The sequence below is a fragment of the Quercus robur genome, chromosome 3, assembly GCF_932294415.1.
Source record: "Quercus robur chromosome 3, dhQueRobu3.1, whole genome shotgun sequence".
In the NCBI taxonomy this organism is placed as follows: domain Eukaryota; kingdom Viridiplantae; phylum Streptophyta; class Magnoliopsida; order Fagales; family Fagaceae; genus Quercus; species Quercus robur.
The window spans coordinates 55631720-55651291 of NC_065536.1; the positions used below are offsets into that span (position 1 = coordinate 55631720).

The 19572-nt window shown below is 35.1% G+C and overlaps 2 protein-coding genes and 1 pseudogene across 5 annotated transcripts in view; 2 read left to right on the forward strand and 1 right to left on the reverse strand.

Annotated features, from left to right (window-relative positions):
• LOC126718449 (cysteine-rich receptor-like protein kinase 2) overlaps positions 1-6189 on the forward strand; it is a 44794-nt gene extending 38605 nt beyond the window's left edge. The window contains exons 1-8 of one of the 2 annotated variants that reach the window (XM_050420645.1): positions 91-445; positions 2475-3355; positions 3481-3594; positions 3841-3980; positions 4076-4286; positions 4600-4834; positions 5139-5289; positions 5423-6189. In XM_050420645.1, the coding sequence (XP_050276602.1) occupies positions 2590-3355; positions 3481-3594; positions 3841-3980; positions 4076-4286; positions 4600-4834; positions 5139-5289; positions 5423-5764 (1959 nt within the window). In that variant the 5' untranslated portion in view covers positions 91-445; positions 2475-2589 and the 3' untranslated portion in view covers positions 5765-6189. Of the gene's footprint in view, positions 1-90; positions 446-2474; positions 3356-3480; positions 3595-3840; positions 3981-4075; positions 4287-4599; positions 4835-5138; positions 5290-5422 lie in introns of those variants that run through there. The other variant, XM_050420644.1, reaches the window with a different exon arrangement.
• A 4677-nt stretch (positions 6190-10866) lies between these two features.
• Positions 10867-13928, forward strand: LOC126719814 (cysteine-rich receptor-like protein kinase 2; annotated as a pseudogene).
• LOC126718453 (2-phytyl-1,4-beta-naphthoquinone methyltransferase, chloroplastic-like) lies at positions 13478-19310 on the reverse strand. Of its 3 annotated transcripts, none has more exons than XM_050420651.1 (9): positions 19162-19310; positions 19003-19067; positions 18815-18905; positions 18612-18700; positions 18292-18425; positions 18137-18198; positions 17384-17483; positions 16817-16933; positions 13478-13747 (listed from the first exon to the last, which is right to left on the reverse strand). In XM_050420651.1, the coding sequence occupies exons 1-8, from the start codon at positions 19267-19269 to the stop codon at positions 16833-16835; spliced, it is 750 nt and encodes a 249-aa protein (XP_050276608.1). In that variant the 5' UTR covers positions 19270-19310; the 3' UTR covers positions 13478-13747; positions 16817-16832. The 3 variants fall into 3 exon arrangements, with proteins under 3 accessions (XP_050276608.1, XP_050276609.1, XP_050276607.1); XM_050420652.1 differs by lacking the exon at positions 13478-13747 and adding an exon at positions 16534-16641; XM_050420650.1 differs by lacking the exon at positions 13478-13747 and having other exon boundaries at positions 16683-16933.
• Between the last annotated feature and the right edge of the window lie 262 nt (positions 19311-19572).

Consider the following 19572-nt stretch of genomic DNA (forward strand, 5'->3'; position numbering starts at 1 on the left):
ACGGTGAAGAAGAGGACTCTTCATCCGCACTTGTCAAATACGCAACCCCGCTGACTCTTTTGTCGGAAAACGCGTTGTTTGTTTCACTTCCCACTCCCAACTGCATTGTGAACGACTTGCCTTCCAGTCTAATAATTAACCTTTGCTTTTTTTCGTTGAAATCTCTCCTTTCGATCCTCTCTTTGACTTTTACATTACACTAATACTATTTCTTTCGCACGACACCTTACCTTTAAACACTATTTATCATTTATTAGTTACAAATACATTAGCTTTTTTTTTTAATTTTTTAATCTTTCTTTTCTTTCTTTCTTTCTTTCTTTCTGGGTATCATTTTTTAGTTCCAACTATATCAAATTCAACCACAGAAGCCCAAGCTCGATCTCGATCTCGATCTCGTACCCACATCTAGCTCAGCATTTCAACAACCCATTATCCAAAAAAAGTAAGTCACTCTAATCTAACCTCTCCTACCATGAGTTCTCTTTTCAAACTTGTTGTAAATTTTGTTTCTTATTGGTGGAATTGAATATGTGAATTTGAGTTGATTCGGTCTTTTGTTTTGCGGATTTCATAAGGAAAAAAAAAAGTATAACAACTTCTCAATTCTCAAACTTTGACAGCATCTTCATAATCATGCTTCTTACCTTGATGGATTTAATTATTTGTGTTAAAGTTTATTGTTTTCTTCTGCTGTTAATTGAGTTTAGTATAATATAGTTCCTGTAATAAAATCACCATCTCCTCTTCATTTGCAACTACTGGAATTCAATGAAAAAAAAAATGAAAAAAAGAAAACCAGAGTTTACAAGTTAAAAGCTAAAACCAGCTCAGCTTGAAGCACGTATACAGTTGTACATAAAATTTATTTATCTGTCTCAAAAAAAAATTGATACCTATATGCTTTGTTTTTAAGGACAAGTAATAGAAGACGGGGTTGAACTCCGAATTTTTCTCCCAAAAAAAAACAAAAAAACTCCGAATTTTTTCACTTTGTAATAAATAAAGTTATTACAGGGATTCGGGAAAGGATTTTTAGAAAAACATTTTCCCCCATTGACAGAATTTAAAAGTTACAAAAATAAATAAAATAAAAAGGATAACTATATACCCATAAAATTTTTTTTTTTTTTTTTTTTTTTTTCGAAGCATAAAAAGCGTAATCTTGAATAAAGTGGTCTTTTACCAAAAAAAAAAAAAAGAATAAAGTGGTCAGTGTCCGGTAGCGGGCAGTGACGAATTGGCGGGGGGGGTGGAGTAGTAACGACGGTGGGATTGGTGGGGCCTTAAACCTGCTTGGATATTTCTCTGTGGTTGGTTGTGATCTGGTCGAGGCATTTATTATATTGGGCCGACTTAAACGTTTTGTGGGCCCATATTTTATTCATTTCTTTTGGGCTGTGGGGTCTCTGATTACTACGTTTCTATTTTTTTTTTTATTAATTGGGTCGCGGACATTGTTATTGCCAAACCACTTAAACCCTATGAAACCACCTAGACACTAATAAAAGTGTGACTACTCACACGAAACTCTCAAACTCGTAGGTGTAACGTGTCAAGAGGGCTTCCACCCTCCTACAAGTCCACCTACTATATTTTTGTTGTGGTCCTTACTCCTTAATCCTTATCTACTTATTTTTTTAGTGCAAGGTGAACTTTTATTTGCAATCAAGCGTGGTCCATATGTGACTTTTTATCAAATTATACCCAAAAAAGGGAGAGAGAGAAAAAAAAAAAAAAAAAAAGTAGGAGAGTGAAGGGTGGGACCAAACTATCTCCTTATTTGTCTTAGTGATGCAAGTACCATCACACGGAAAATGCTACAACAAAGACGTGCCCTTTTGAACTGGGTTGATCGAAATGAAAAAAGTTCATCCGTACAAACTTCAAGGACGGTGTCAAAGAAATCAACGCTATTACTGTCTAATTAATACATTTTTGGTTTTAGTTTCACACCTCTAGATTATGCTAATGGGAATCGAGGATTTTTTTCAAGGTATGTCAAAGTGACAAATTTTGATTGGTCTACCATCATTTTCGTAGGAGTCTATTATCGAAAACACTTTTTTCACCTACGAATCATGACTTATTAACTCAAAGTTGTGAAAAAATGAGAGCAAAAGTGTGTGGATTTAGACTTTCTCAGTTTCTCTTCTCCAACAAAACATCAAGTTTATCTTGAAATTTGCTCCATATTATACTGTAAAAAGATGCTGATATGTCAAGAATGAAGGCTGTTGGATCCCACAATTACGGTGAGAGGACTTTTGCTAACTGCTAATGATGGTTGCAAGCATGAGTTGACATCAGTAATGTCCTAGTGTGAAAAGAAAAGAGAAAAAAAAAATTGAAGGAACAAGCATTTAAATACATTATAATGAGGATTATAAATGCTTTCTTGTTTGAATTGTCATCTGTAATTGTCATTCATTATTCTCAACAAATTTTCTTTCCTGTTCTCTTCTTCCTTACAGGTACACAACAACTTTGTATTTTATTCTTGCCGCAGGGATAGTACTGAAATTCATTGTTCAACAGCCTTACAATTAATATCAGATACAGTAATACAAATACTAATTTGTACCAAAAATGAAGAAAGAATTCCCGTTTGTTCCTTCCCGATATGTTATCTTCCTTGTTATCAAGACTTTGTTAATCCTAGAAACAGCAATGGGAGATCCAAGATCTCAAACAGTAAACTTGACATGTGGCAACCAAAAGGAGCACAATTCCTCTGTTTTTGTTCCAAATTTTGTTGCTACAATGGAAAACATCAGCGATCAAATGCGAGCTTCAGCTTTTGGATTAGCAGTTTCAGGTTCAGGCCCTGATACTAACTATGGCCTTGCCCAGTGCTATGGGGATCTCTCTTTACTTGATTGTGTATTATGCTATGCTGAGGCTCGCACAGTTCTTCCCCAGTGCTTTCCTTTCACAGGAGGTCGTATTTACCTTGATGGTTGCTTCATGAGGTCAGACAATTATAGCTTCTTTCAGGAGTATACTGGACCTGGTGACAGGGCCATATGTGGGAATACAACTAGGAAGAACTCAACGTATGAAGAATCAGTTAGACAGGCTGTGAGCAGTGCAGTTCTGGCAGCTCCAAACCAAAATGGCTTTGCAATATTTCAGGGGCCTGTACATGGGGCAGCGAATGAGACAGTTTATGCGCTGGCTGATTGTTGGAGGACTTTAAATGCAAACTCCTGCAAAGCATGTTTAGAGAATGCATCTGCTTCAATATTGGAATGCTTGCCTTGGTCAGAGGGGCGAGCATTGAACACTGGCTGCTTCATGAGGTACTCAGACAAAGATTTCCTCAACAAGAAACCGGGAAATGGAAATTCAAAAGGTAAATGAACTAGGAGTTGATCAAACGCGTATCATTATGTTTGGTGACCCAACTTGTAGGTTTAGGGACCTTTTTACGATAGTAAATTTGGCCTGATTATGAGTTTCGATTGATGATTTTTGCAGATACAACCATAGTGATAGCAGTTTCAGTTGTCAGTTCGGTGATTCTGCTGGTAGTTGGAGTAGCAATTGGATTTTATATCTGGAAGCACAGATATATACAAAAGAAACGAAGAGGTAAAAAGCTCTTTCTGGAAAGATGTGGCAGTCATGGTGCAATAATCTCAATATTATATCAATCCAAAGTTGTAGGAATCTCGATGCTTGTACTTTACAAAGCCTCCAAATGTGTTAAAATATATTTTTAAAAACAAGGAAAATTTTTAAGCAGCTCAATCTGCTATATAATGCATGATTGATTTCCTCCTTTGATAACGAATTGCTATCCTAGTTCCTCATTACTATTCAATTCTGGCTCCCTAGGTTCAAATGATGCAGAAAAGCTGGTGAAAACACTTAATGACAGTAGCCTGAACTTCAAGTATTCCACACTTGAGAAGGCTACAGGATCTTTTGACGATGCTAACAAACTTGGACAAGGAGGATTTGGAACAGTTTATAAGGTAGTTTCTCTTCTTTCTCATGCCCCCATAAATTTCCCTAACCAAATCCACTTTATCAAATTTTGTCAGAGATTTATCAGTTTTCTCTGTCACAGGGAGTTTTGCCTGATGGAAGGGAGATTGCTGTAAAGAGGCTTTTCTTTAACAATAGACATAGAGCAGGGGATTTCTACAATGAAGTTAACATTATAAGCAGCGTGGAGCACAAAAATCTGGTCAGGTTATTAGGATGCAGTTGTTCTGGACCTGAAAGCCTACTTGTCTATGAATTCCTGCCTAACAAAAGCCTTGATCGATTCATCTTTGGTAATTATTGAAGTTTTACATTCTTGTGTGAAAAATGAGTAGCTAAGATTCTAGAAAAATTGGTTGGGAATGCATGGTCTGTTGGTTTGGAGTCGACGTTAGCATGCCCACTTGTCCTTGGATTAATGGTGAATACTTATGAAAAAGAAGAAGAACATGGGTTTTAGCAATTAGGCACCATAAAAAGCAAATGATCCATAGCTATTGGCTACTACTTATAGTTATGTCTCATTTAGTTACTAGTCAGATAAAAGATGATGACACATACTAACAGTTTATGCACTCTATATTGTTTTGAAAAAAAAAATGACAGATGCAAACAGAGGTAAAGCACTGAACTGGGAGAAAAGATATGAGATTATTGTGGGGACAGCAGAAGGTTTAGTGTACCTTCATGAGAACTCCAAGAACAGAATCATTCATAGAGATATAAAAGCTAGTAACATCTTGTTGGACTCAAGACTTCGTGCTAAAATTGCTGATTTTGGGTTAGCTAGATCTTTCGAAGAAGATCAGAGCCACATCAGCACTGCCATTGCAGGAACACTGTAAGTATTACATTTCTTTATTGATTGTTTGGATCATTGAAGGGTTTTAAGATATCATAAGATATCAAATTTCTGCAAATCCACATCTAACAATTTTGTAACTGACTAACATTAAAGCCCAATATAAGAACATGTGATTGAGCATGACCACTTTATTGAGGATCCATAGCCAACGCTAAAAACTTTGTGACTAAGATTTGGTTGTTGTTGTATAAGAACAAATATTAGTGATAAGAGATAATAATTTTAGAAGTTTATTTTCCCATGTGTTCAGAACAATACTAATTTATTTATGTCTATATAGAGGATATATGGCTCCAGAATACCTAGCTCATGGTCAGTTAACAGAAAAGGCCGATGTCTACAGCTTTGGAGTGCTTTTGTTAGAGATTGTTACAGGAAGACTGAACAACAGGAGCAAAACCTCAGAATACACTGACAGCCTAATCACAATTGTAAGCTTTAAAACTTCATCTTCCAAAAATAGTTCTCTTAATACTCCAAATTTTCTGACAAGAAAGATTAATTAACTGAGCTCCTCTATCCTTTGCTCACCTGTAATATGTTTTCTTTTTTTGGACAAAACAGACATGGAAGCATTTTCGATCAGGGACAGTTGAACAATTATATGATCCAAATCTAATGTTGCATAATCATTACAACGTAAATGTTAAGAATGAGATTTTAAGAGTGCTGCATATCGGACTTTTATGCACCCAAGAGATTCAGTCATTACGACCAGCAATGTCAAAGGCACTACAAATGTTGACAAATAACGATTATGAACTCCCTGCACCTACAAATCCTCCTTTTATAGATGAGAGAACGATGGAACTGACTGACATGTGTGAAGACCCATGTTACCCTCTTAGAGCAGGATATTCTACTTCGATTGCTACTATTTCTGAAATTTCTTTCTGTCCTAGGTGACCATGTTGGTATTGTCTCTGGCAGTTTCTTTCTGTCCCAGTCACCATAAGAGGAGGGACAAAGGATGGTTTCTCATAAAACCAGTGCTCGCATGTTGTCTTTTTTAATGAAAGAAACCACAGACCTCAAGTTGCAACCTCGCCTTGGCTTCTTGTTGGCATTGGCAGCCAACTGATGATGGTGCACACGAAGTAACTCGTAATAAATCAATCACCTCTACCTTATGAAGGTAGAGGTGATTGATTTATTGTAAATTTTTGTTCTTTCTGTACATCATTGCTTGTGTAACATAGGATGTGCCTTTTAAATCGTACAAGTGTCATTTTTTTTTTTAATTTTAAATTATTTGAGATATAAGCTTCATAAATGTGGTATCTTCTCCATTTAAATGAAAAGCCTGATGAATCAGCCGAACTTCCAAAGAATATATATGAGCAGAATAGGATTGGTTTTGTTTAACATAATTTTCCATTTTAGCACCCACAAGAAAACACAAAATACGAAAAGTTGAGAACTTCATGTCTACAATTTGAGTACAAATCTGATATATATATATATATATATATATATATATATATATATATATATATATATAAAAGTAAAGACCTCATGTTAGTGAGTATAAGGTTGTACCATGTGGTGCATTCTTTGAAGTTCCCGGATTATAAATCAACAAAGTTTACGTTTATATCAAAGTATTAGTTAATTAAAATAGCCAATAGAGTAAATGCATATATTATTTATCTATAGTTGTGCATTAATAATTTATATCTATATGACATTCTTAATCATGTTTAGTTGCTTTGATAGATGACAACAATTAACACAAAAGCCATAAAAATAAATAAATATTTGTGAATTCACTAAAATAAATCTTAGCCCTTTAAATTTCCTAATTCCTTTTAGTAACATGTAATATATAAATATATATATATATATATATATATAGAAACAATTTTTTTTTTTTAAATGTGAGAAACAATTGAAACACCATATCATGCAACAATTAAACCAATGTCCAACAGAAAGGGGAAAAAATTAGTAACACACAACCAAGAATGTAAAAAAATAAATATAAATAAAAATTAAAATGATGGATATATGCATAATTTTAGTATGCATGAAACATGCTTATCTATATTAACTACAATATCATGGAATTTTCAATTTATGAACACACACATATATAGTGTGATTTCTATTTTGTTTATAAAATAACTAAAGATTACAATTTCTTACAAGGAAATTTAATCAAAAAAAAAATTTATACATCAATAGTTGGAGGATCTGAATCATGAATGTCTCTATTGGAAATTAAGATGCCAACCAATTAAGTTACAAGATTCTTGATAAACTTATTGAACTATTGGAGAAAACTAATAATAGGTTGTACCACACATTGTGCGGAAATTTAACTAGTTGTATACAAATGTGAAATCTTTCTTGTAAATCAATATTTTTTTTCCTAATTTGGGTATTCAGACTCTTTAAGCAACTCATTATCAACATACAATTTTCAGGATAATACGTTCCACAATACCATGACTTAATCAAGAATGATGCATTTCTCTCAAGTAACGGGATACCTTTGGAAAACACCAACGTGCCCATCCTAACTTTTGTTTTTCCCCCTAAAAAGAATGTTGAAATGTACACCTATGATATAGTCCAAATATGATCATAACCCAAACCTGTGATAGTAAAAGATAGCTCAAATTTGTGAGAATTTTTATTTGTATTTTATGTATTGATTTCAATGTTGAATACTTATCTAGTTATTTTTTATTAATTTTTTGTAATCCTGGTTTGATTTCTAAACATCATTTAATGGTCATAGATTCACTATTTATATTATAACTCTTAAATTGATATATGTTTAAAAATACATGAAAAAAAAAAAAAAAAAAAAAAAAAAAAAAAAAAAAACTTAACAATATATAAAATAAAAAAAATATTTAATAATTAATTAATTCATGTATCTCTGCACTCTGCAGTATTGTATCCTAATTTTTCAAGAATTTTCATATCACCGGATCATTGTCCTTCTTAGTTTTTATAAAGACATTGAGAAAACATTTTTTGGGGCTTTAAACTTTTTTTTCAAAATAGAATGCTCACTACAAGTTGGCGCTAGGATATACTCGGAATCCAAACATGATCCACCATAAGGACCATGTGCCTAGTTCATCATATGGATCTCATTGTTCCTCATAGACTAGTAGCAATATTTTTGAGAAACAGACTAGAACTAGAAGTAACTTTTTTCTTTTTGAGAAGACTAGAAGTAACATGATCCATCAAGCAATGCGAGTAAGGGTCAGCAAACATTAGTAAAAGTGATAGTGTGTGACCGCTACGCATATTCCACAAGTTCATAAAGAACTTCTACCATATTTTCGTGGTAAAATTTACCTTATTTTAATGACAGAAATTCGACATAGTTCCACATTACAAGGTTTTGTGTTTGTGGTTGCACCGACAACGTACGACATACATGCCGTGCATAGAGTGCATCAATAGCTTCTTGCATGGGACATGTCATTAGGCTTGCAATAGAGTACTTGTACTATTAAACCTCATTAGGTCTATATTATTGCTTGCAATACAAATAATGTATTCAGTCTTTTCAATGTTTATTGTCCACCATACCCAAGGTAGAGGCAAATTGTTGGACTTGGGCCACTAGATTGGTATTAAAGCCCGTTCATAAGTTTGACTTCCTACTATGCATGTATGGATGCTGAGGGTGGGATTGTTAGATGGAGGCCTAGTGGGCCAAAACCAACATTTGCCAGAGGGGAAGGCCAGGTTAGGCTAAGTCTCAATCAACCTGTCGATGCTCGACTATCACCTTTTAAGGGAATAAAATTACGTAGCTATAGCTTTTCGTGTAGTGGGTAAGCATTTGGTCCTAACACAAATATTCTAGCAAAACCTACAAGTGGCTGTGTGCGTGTTGATGGAACTTAGTTTTGTGGGAGATCTATTGGGGCTAGACGAATTTGTGGGGGTATAGACTTAATCTTTGTTTGGAACAAATACACCTGATGTAATAGTAGTGAAGTCTAGACAAAGTTGTTTGTAATGCAGATAAGAGGATTCAGTTCTCCAAAGCTAGAATTAAGCACATGCCTGCACTACAGTTAACCATAGCCCTTTTATCTAGTCTTTGAACAGGCAGCTTAGGTGAGAGATGGAAGTAGTATATAAATTATAAGTGGTTGGTTGATGAGAAAATTGAGGCTATCCATAAAGATATAGAACGCTGGCATAAATTTTGTTGTTTTTTTTGGTCTTTAATCTAATTTGTTAGGTTTCATATCTTTAATGTTGGCAAACATGATCAATGTAAGTCTTGCCATAGTTTGAGTCTCTTAATTTTGTTCAAGACAATGCAACCATGTTCTAGTTCAAGGAATGAAGTTTTTGTTTGCTTCTATTCCTCCTAGATTCTTGCTTCGACTGTTTGAGCTTCTTCAGCCTTTGATTCCTCGTGGACTCCTAGTCAGGGATTTCAGAATTCGTAGAAAAGCTTTTCAACCGGCCCGTGTCTCATATGATGACCAAAACAAAAAAGTATATATAGTATATACACAACTTATGGGACAACTCCAAGAAAAAAAGGTGTTTGTGCCTCCTTTAGAGTTTTTGTAACCATTCTCTCAAATCATCAACCCCATAGAGCATGATTTCATTGAAGATCATACAGTGAATTCTTGGTGATCATGTTGAAGCCATATCAACAACACAAACTGCTATTGTGATCTTCATGAGGTTATTGGAGTCGGGCATAGGTTACAATTATGATCATGTGTATGTCATCTATGATTCCATGGAAGCAATTTAAATGTGAAAGGTTCTCTCTATAAGTTGTCTAAAACTCAATAAAGTCTAGGAAAATATTTTTTCCTTGATCGTAAAACTTATTATTGTGGATTTGCTTCATTGTGGAAGGTTTCCCTCGTAGTGGTTTTTCTCTTGACTAGTTTTCCTTGAATTTTTCACTTCGTCGCCATATAATTGTCTCTTTGTGATTGATTTGTGTGATTGGTCGTCATCACCATATAATCGTCTCTTTGTGATTGATTTGTGTGATTGGTCACAAATTTTTTAATTTTTCTTAACGCGCTTTTTTTGCTTTACTCGTGAAGTGAACCTTGGAAGAATTGAACTAGTATAACAACTTGATTAATTCACTTGAAAATAAACAACTGGGTTTTAAACCCTAACATAATTTTTCTCTTAAATTCACAACCCTATGATCTTTTAACAATATTCAAAAAAGGTGGCTGAGAAGGGACTAACCATCTCCATAAGCCTAAAATGTTTAATCCTTCTATTGGCTGTGATATTTGGGTCAGAAACATAATTTTTCATGGTGATACAATTACCACAAGTGTCCAATGCTAACCAAAACTCGCCTTATTGGCTTGGGATGATGGAAATGGACAGCTCAAATGTTCAATCTTCACAAACAGTTCTAAAAATCATTGCTATCCGTCTACTGCTGTTGTGTTGCATATGTTTTTGGTTTCAGGTTCACACACCTCCATTAACTATCAGTAGGAATGAGGATTTTCCAACAGTACATAATTTGATCCTGATTTTTGATTTCCTACTCTAGTCAAAATGATACTGATATGCGGCTCAAGAATAAAAGACGTTGGGAGTTAAGACCCCACGATTATGATGGCAAGACTTGTATGTGCTGCTAATATGGTTGCCAGCATGGGATGGCATTAGTATTCCCAGTAGCAGAAAGACAAATAAATAAATCCATTGTAGTGAAGATTAGAAATGCTTTTCTTGCTTGATTTGTTGTCTCTAATTTTCATTCTCTCTCTCCATCAAGTTTTCTTTTCTTTTCTTTTCTTTCTCGCCATCCTTTATTAGCCATTCAAAGTTGTCAGCCTCCCTTAACCCCCACAACCCTCACTTGCGACCTTCACAGAAATTCAATTCAATTTCTTCCATTCTAAATGCTCTTATGGTTCCAGACTTTGTATTTCGTCTTGCCACAGAGGTACTATACTCAAATTCATTGTTGAACAGCCTTACAATTTATATCAAAGATAGAATTACAAATACTAATTAATACCAAAATGAAGAAAGAATTCCCATCTCTCCATTCCATATATGTTATCTTCCTTGTTATCAAGACATTTTTAATGCTAGAAACAGCAATACCCACCATCCCAAATTGTCCAAGTAACTTGTGGCGATCAACTTGTGCAGAATACCACTGCCTTCAGTTTAAATTTTGCTTCAACAATGGAAAACATCAACCAACAAATGCAAGCTTCAGGTTTTGGAGTAGCAGTCAAAGTTTCAGGACCTGATACTAACTATGGCCTTGGCCAGTGTTATGAAGATCTCTCTTTATTTGATTGTGAATTATGCTATGCTGAGGAACGCACGGCTATTCCCCAATGCTATCCTTACAAGGCCTGGTGACAGGGCTGTATTTGGAAATACAACTAGGAAGAACCCAACGTTTAAAGAATCAGTGAAACAGGATTTGAATCGTGCAATTGTGGCTGCACCACACCAAAAAAGCCATGCAACAGCTCAGAAGGCTGTGCTTGGGGTAGTGAATGAGTCAGTTTATGTACTGGCAGATTGTTAGATGACTTTGAATGCAAGTTCTTGTAGAGCATGTTTGGGGAATGCGTCAGCTTCAATATTGGAATGCTTGCCTCAGCCAGAGGGGCAAGCACTGAACACTGGCTGCTTCATGAGTTACTCAGACAAAGATTTCCTCAACAAGGGACTAGGAACTCGAAGTTCAAGAGGTAAATGAACTAGGAATTGGCAAAAGAATGGATCATAATATCTGGGGACTGCACTTTTAGCATTAGGGACGTTTCATAGTAGTAAACTAGGCCTGATCATGGGTTTCTATCGATGATTTTTGGAGGTACAACAACAAAGACAGTCATTTTAGTTGTTAGTTTTCTGGCTGTTGTGGTAGTTGGAATAGCAGTAGGACTTCATATCTGGATCTGGAGCCAGAAAATTAAAGAGGAAACAAAGAGTTAAAAAAAAAAAGCTTTTTTTGGGGAAAAAGGCAGCAGTAATTGATTCATTCTGCAAGGTCATATATATTTTATCACTCAAAAGTTCTATCACTCCATATACTCATACTTTAAAAAGCCTCCAAAAGTGTCAAGTATATTCTTAAAATGAAGGAAACATTTAGGCAGCTCAATCTGTTATCAAATGCATTATTGATTGCCTCCTTCCTTTGATTGGGAATTACCACCCAAGTTCTTCATTTCTACTCCATTCTGGCTCCCTAGGTTCTAACGATGCAGAAAAGCTGGTGCAAACACTGATTGTAGCCTAAACTTCAAGTATTCCACACTTGAGAAGGCCACAGGAGCTTTTGACAATGCTAACAAACTTGGTCAGGGAAGATTTGGAACAGTTTATAAGGTAGTCTATCTCCCTTTCTTACCCTACAAACCTCCCAAAACGAAAAACATTTTATCATACTTTGTCAGAGATAAATTGGTTTTCTCCATCACAGGGAATTCTGCCTGATGGAAGAGAGGTTGCTGTCAAGAGGCTCTTCTTTAACAAGAGACAGAAAGCAGTGGATTTCTACAATGAAATTAACATTATAAGTAGTGTGGAACACAAAAATCTGGTCAGGTTATTAGGATGCGGTTGTTCAGGGCCTGAAAGCCTACTTGTCTATGAACTCCTTCCTAACAAAAGTCAGAAACCTTGACCGATTCCTCTTTGGTAATTATCAAAGTTTTACATTCATTCTAGTTTTGGTCTGATCTCACTATGCTAGATTGTAGTATATGATATATACCAACAACTTATATATTATTAATTGTTTCAATAAAAATGACAGATCCAAACAGAGGAAAAGCACTGAATTGGGAAGAAAGATATGAGATTATTGTGGGCACAGCAGAAGGTTTAGCCTGCCTTCACGAGAACTCCAAGATTAAAATAATTCATAGAGATATAAAAACAGTAACATCCTGTTGGACTCAAAACTTCATGCTAAAATTGCTGATTTTGGGTTAGCTAGGTCATTCCAAGAAGATCAAAGCCACATAAGCACTGCCATTGCAGGAACACTGTAAGTACTACATTTCACAGTTGATTGTTTGAATCATTGAAAGGCTTTTAAGATATCAAGTTTCAGAAAATCCACACCAAAGAATTTTGTAATTAACTAATATTTGAGCCCAATATAAGAACATGTATTAGCAATAAGAGAGTAATTTTACAGGTTTATTTTTCACTTGCGTTCAGCACTGTACTAATTTTTTGAATGAATTTATAGATATGCCTCCAGAATACCTAGCCTATGGCCATTTGACAAAAAAGGTAGATGTATATAGCTTTGGGGTGCTTCTATTAGAGATTGCTGCCGGAAGACAAAGCAACAAGGGCAAAACCTTAGAATAATCGAACATCCTAATCACAACAGTAAGCCTTAAAACTTCATCCTTCCAAAAATAGACATCTTATTTTTAAAATTATTGATTTCTATATACTCCAATTTTTTGTGAGAAGAAAAAATAATTAATTCTCACCTGTTCTTTTGATCTTTTCCTTTTTCTAATTTTTTTTTTTTTTTTTTTTTTTTTGGACAAAACAGACATGGAAGCATTTTTGATCAGGGATGGTTGAGCAATTATATGACCCAAATCTGATGTTGCATAATCAACATAACAACAATGTTAAGAATGAGATTTCAAGAGAGGTATATATCAGACTTCTGTGCATCCAAGAGATTCAGTCATTATGACCAACCATGTCAAAGGCACCACAGATGTTAACAAAGGAGGAGCAACTCCCTGCACCTACAAATCCACCCTTTATAGATGAAAGGACCATACCTAACAAGTGTGAAGACACCTTTTACTCCCAAAAAGTAGGAATTTCTACTTCAATTGCTCTCCAACAGTTCATTCCATCCCAGGTGACCAGATTGCTACTGTCTTTGGTAGTTTCATTCTGTCCCAGGTGACCATAACCGGAGTGAGAATGGATGATTAATCAAGAAAACCAGTACTCACAAGAAGTTTTTCAAATGAATGAAACCACATTTCTCAGGTTAACTTGGCCTCAGCTTCTTTTTATTTTTGATATGTAAAAATATTTAGAAGAAATAAAGAAAAGATAAAAGGAGAGAACATGGGAGATTATTGTAGTTCAGGCATAACAGCCTACCTCCACAATATATAGCCTTAAAGGATTACATATTTTTTATTCAGTGTGTACTACAATGTGCATATTGAAAGGTATATACTGGAAATACAATACGAAAAATATGGTAACCTAAAACTACTATAGCACACGGTATTACAAAACCATGATAACCCAAGCTATGATATAAACCATGGTCCAATATCTATGGTATTCCTATAATATTCTAACAAACACTCAAGCTTAAGGTGGAAGTTTGAAGACAACTTTTTTTATTATTAAAAATTTAGGTTTTTAATCATTAAATTGAATAAGTATTACATTTAGAGAAATTATCTCTTTGAGGAATTCAGGGATATCCTCTAGCCATACACAGGTATTATCCATCTTTCAAGCATACATAGCTATGGCATGAGCTGCCATATTTTCTTTCCTGCCTACATGAGCAACTTTCCAACTCTAAAATCTTTTAAGTTCTGCCCTGCTTTGTCAATAAGCTGCCAAACCCCAGATAAGTTTGGTTTGGATGCCCTTAAGGCTTGCATTGTCACAAGCAAGACTCCTAGTATTAAACCTCTAATACTACTATGCGTTCAATGGATTCTGTATCATGCACCATTTGCTCTTTGTTGCTTAATGGTACAATCAAGGGTCCCTTTTCATCTCTAATAATCATTCCCACAATCATTGCCCCAAGATCTTTGAATATTGCACCATCTATATTGACCTTGTACATACGAAATGATGGAGGATTTCATTTTGCGACTTTCTTCACTTGTCCAGTTTGGTTGATTACTGTGTTTTGCATGTATTCACTAAGGGATTCCATCGCTTCTTTTGGTATAACATTCCCATAGCTCCAAATTCTCCACGATATGGTAAAAAAAAGTGCCAGGTCTGTCTCCATGCTGTCAAAAAACTCCAATGAACGAACCAGATATTACCTCAACTATGCTGGATATTGTAGAACTCTCATTCCTCATCTCTCCTATTTTTCATACCCACACAATGCATGTGTGCACTTTCGTTTCATCATTGTTATGGAAACTCTCATAAATCCTGTCTTCTGTTATTCTTATTTGTTCCAGATTGGTTTTGGTTGAAAGAATTCCACTACAAGTGCACCAAGAAAACATCTTGATTTTGTTTGGTGTGTCCATCTGTCATTCTTTTCCAAAACCTTCTCCCCATTTCCCCCTTTTAACACTCTGCTTCATAATTGTCTTGTCTGCTATCAAGAGAAATTTTGGTAAGCACTTTTGACAGTAAAACCTACATTATGGTGCAAAGCTAGATTAGTCTATCAGCAGGTAGATCTGTGCTAAGCGGAATTTTTTTAATTTCTTTAGCTTTGAAAGGCAAGAAAACCAACTCCCATAGATCCACATTCCATTGCTAGGTTGTTTCATCTACAAGTTTGCTTATTGTTGATTCTTCCTTTAGGATTCTTCTTTGTGAAATCACCTTATGCTATTATTCTTGATTACACTTCCTGCAGGAAGAATACATCTCCACACATAAGGTGTATGACCAATATGAGCTTCCATGAAAGAGCATGAAGGAAAATATCTATTTTTGAAAACCCTGTAAATCAGAGACTGATTATTAGTCCTCATCCTCCAAACTTGCTTAGGTACTAGAGCCAAGTTGAAAGCTCGTAGATCCCAAAAGCCCATGCCTCCCAATTCCTTAGGTTCACAAAGTTGCTTCCAACTGACCCAATGGATTTTGCTTTCATCTTTTCTTTGACCCCCAAGATTTACAAATCATTGATATTAATTCTTCACATAACGATGCCAATATTTTTAACTTGTAATATACGTGGGATTGCTTAAGCAACTATCTTGATAAGTACCTCTCTTCCCACCTTGAATAGCAATTTTTCTTTACATCCTTGAACTTTTTTCCAAACCCTTTCCTTGATCTTTACAAAGGTAAATTTTTTGGATCTTCCTATGAACAAAGGCAATCCCAAATACTGTTTGGCTCTCAAGTAGAATTTTCCTTTCATGTCACATCCTCAAGTTTACCTCCATCTCTATGCCTTCTTCTTCTTCCTACTTAGTCAAAGAGAACTTCATTTACATCTACTCTAATCAATCTTTCATTCTTTGAATAATTTACAAGCCAGACCTCAGAAATATCCCACTCTGTTGGGGGATAGGAAACTTGTACATGACAAGACACAACTTCTACTAAACTCAAGAATTACAGAAGCCCTAGGCTCACAGAAGACATAACAGTCAGAGAACTTGAAAACAATTTGAGTTTGGAAGAAAAGTGTAACAGGACAGAGCATTAATTGGATGTGGAATGGAGCATGGATAATAGGCGGTTGGAGGACATTGTCCTAGTGTATGTAGAGTGTATCAGGCAAAGAGTTGGACCGATGCGTGATTGGCACATAGAGGCATGAGACAAGCATTCCTGTTGTTGAGTCTCATGACATTGTGCAGACTATCTACCAATAGACAAACCTGTGTGTTCTGTGACTCAAAAGAGTAGACAGAAGGAAGGAATCTAGAGATAGTAGAGTTGCATGACAATAAAATACATACATACCTATGTATGTGTTTGGCATATAAGCTTCACAGTTGACATTCAACATTTTAATGTCTTCTCTATTTATAGCAAAAAACCTGATGAAGCAGCCAAAACTCCAAAGAAGCTAAATATATGAGCAGAAAAGGAAACAAGAGCTCCTACAAATCCATAAGTGGTAGTGTTTAATGTAATATCACAGTTTAGCAACCATAAGAAAACCCAGATATATAAACAATTTAGAACTTCATGAGTTCAATGAGTACAAATCAAATAGTTAATCAATGAATTGAATCTTTCTCTTAAATCAAAAATTGAAACTTGCTAGAAGAATACCAAGCATGGATTGCATCTAGCGTGTGGCTACCAAGTTCCCCATGAGGCCTCCACTAATCTCATAATGTCTAGCATTAGAAAATCCAACTTGTAAAGCAAGCCTCTCTAACTCTTTCCCTGTATCAAAAGACATAATTTCCAATCACCCAATTGGATTTTAAAATTATAAAATAAAAAAAAAATAAAAAAGCAACTATGGTGGCAATACACAGACCCTATGACTAACATAACTTCGGATTCAGCTCATTTATTCACTAATAGTTAGTTATTATCCTGAATCGACATGCTACCATTCATTGTCTTAAGAAATAGCATAATTGACAGTAGTTTATTTTTTCAAAGCCAAGCACTTCTCCAGAGCTTCATATGATTTGAGATGAATGAAAAAACATGGTAGTATCATTATAATAAGTAAAGCCCAAGGAATTCCTTGACATAGAGATACAAAGTACACCAATTAGATATGTAATATTAACATGATTAAGCCAAACGTTGATTTCTAGTTGTTTACTAACAACCAGATACACCTAAAACTGCATGATCCAAAGTTAGCCAGGGGAGATCAACCTGTTAAGAATTCCTTGATTGAGCTTTTCAAATATTCATACTCCTTTGCAAGCCCATAACCAGTTGCCACTGGGACAACTACATTGTCAATCATCCATTCCTTGCAAAACAGATACATTTAAGACAAATTGATTTATTTCCGCAACAGGTACATAATAGTGTTGAACTCAATGTCCTATAGTCACAACATTGTCAAATCTAATAAGAAAGAGATTCAACAACTGATATGAACGAAAAAGTACAAACTACTATCTCAATTTGAGATAGTGACTTAAAATAAAGCAGAAAGACATTATGATACTCACATGTAAGCAGTGAGAAGAGTGTATTAATAGTTAAATAAAACATTGTTGGGCCCAAATATCTTCTTCTTTTTTAATAAGTAAAAAATGCATTGAATAAGAAAAAAGAGCCTCCCATGTCTACAGGGGGTATACAATAGGAAACACTAAACTTAAACAAGGAAAGTTCAACTATCAAGAAACCTTCCAAGGTATTGAACTTTTGTTCACCAAGGTGTCACAGCATGTTGTATCAAGAAATTATGTGAAATCTTCCAAGGTGTTTACTTTACTTCTAACTCAACAAGTGGTATCACATTTGATAATTCATCATGACAAGTGAATTCCAATACGTAAATATTCAATTCTCACAAACCTAATATCACAACAGAATATTTAAAATTGAGCACTAAAAATTAGTAAAATAAAAAATTCCTGTCACTGTTTTATTGTAATATACATATGTGACTACCTGAATTAAATTAGTAAATGGCTGTGTGCTTTTATTGAAATCAAGAACAGATAATCTTGAGCCTGAAAAGCCCACAACAACGAAAAATATTAGGGTCTCACTATCACAATCATCCAATTTCATATTTTTTTTAAGAGATATAGAGATTGTAAGACCTGGTTTCAGAACTCTAAACATCTCCTGCATGGCTCTTTCTTTATCAACCACATTTCGTAGCCCATAACCCATTGTAATGGCATCAAAGTAACCATCAGAAAATGGTAACTCAAGTGCATCGCCTTCAACCCACCTACAATGAAACACATGATATTAGTGCCTTTGCAGTATTGGCTATTAACACTACTGTTAGTGCACTTTCAATTCACTTATAGACAATATTTTCAGAATCAAAGTAGAAGATTCTACTACTAGAAATGGCTTCAAGAAACTTTTCCACTCTTTTAATTTGTTAACCGCTAGATTTACCAATGCTCACTCTATATTGTTGTAGCAGGCATTGGGGGCCAAGCCTTGCCGACACGAAGCAATTGACAATTGCTCCTTTGAGAAATCAAGACCAGTCACCTAAAAATCATGACCCCAAAAACAAAATAATCAAAATTAATTACAACTTGTTACTGCATAAACTAAACTTACAACAATGCTAGTGTTGGAACTTGGAACAATGGAAGAACATACCTTGCCATTGGACCCAACTTTCTCGGACAAAAGAAACGCTAAATCCCCACTTCCACAACACAAGTCCAACGCACAGTCTCCCATTTTCGCTCTAACACCCACAATTCGAACATTAAACAAACAAACAAACAAAATTTTCAAAATAAAAAAAGACTAATAAGAATAATATTTAAAAAAATAAAAAATACCCAGTCCATGAGACAGTCATTCTTTTCCATATACGATGCTGACCCAAACTCAGCAAGTCATTCAACTGCATTTTTAGTTAGAAAGACATAAAAGAGAGCTCATAAAAAAAAAAAAAAAAAGAATTGAAGGAAAAGGAGGAGATGAGAGTGGAGAGTTACATTATCGTAGACAGGAGCTATACGACCAAAGAGTTCTTGGCGTTCGAGAGAAGAACGAACCGGTCTGTGTCTGAACCGGTATGAAGGAAGAGGAATACACAGTGCCATTTTCCGACACCGAGGACTGTCACTTTATCCTTGGTTTTTTTTGAACATGTAAATACAAGATTTGGATAAAAATCTGATTTGTTAGTTTGACATTGGGCTCTCTTCCAGTTGGGCCCTCTTCTTGGAGGGACCATTAGAAGCCCATGTTAACTGGGCATGTGCGGCCCAACCATTATACCCAAATTTTTTTTTTTTTTTTTTTTAAGAGCAAACACAATTTTATTCAAATAGAAACAGAAAGAGAATCCATGTACAAAGCCTCTAAGGCCAGTGGTGGTGAATCTTCTAACCAAACAATATCCT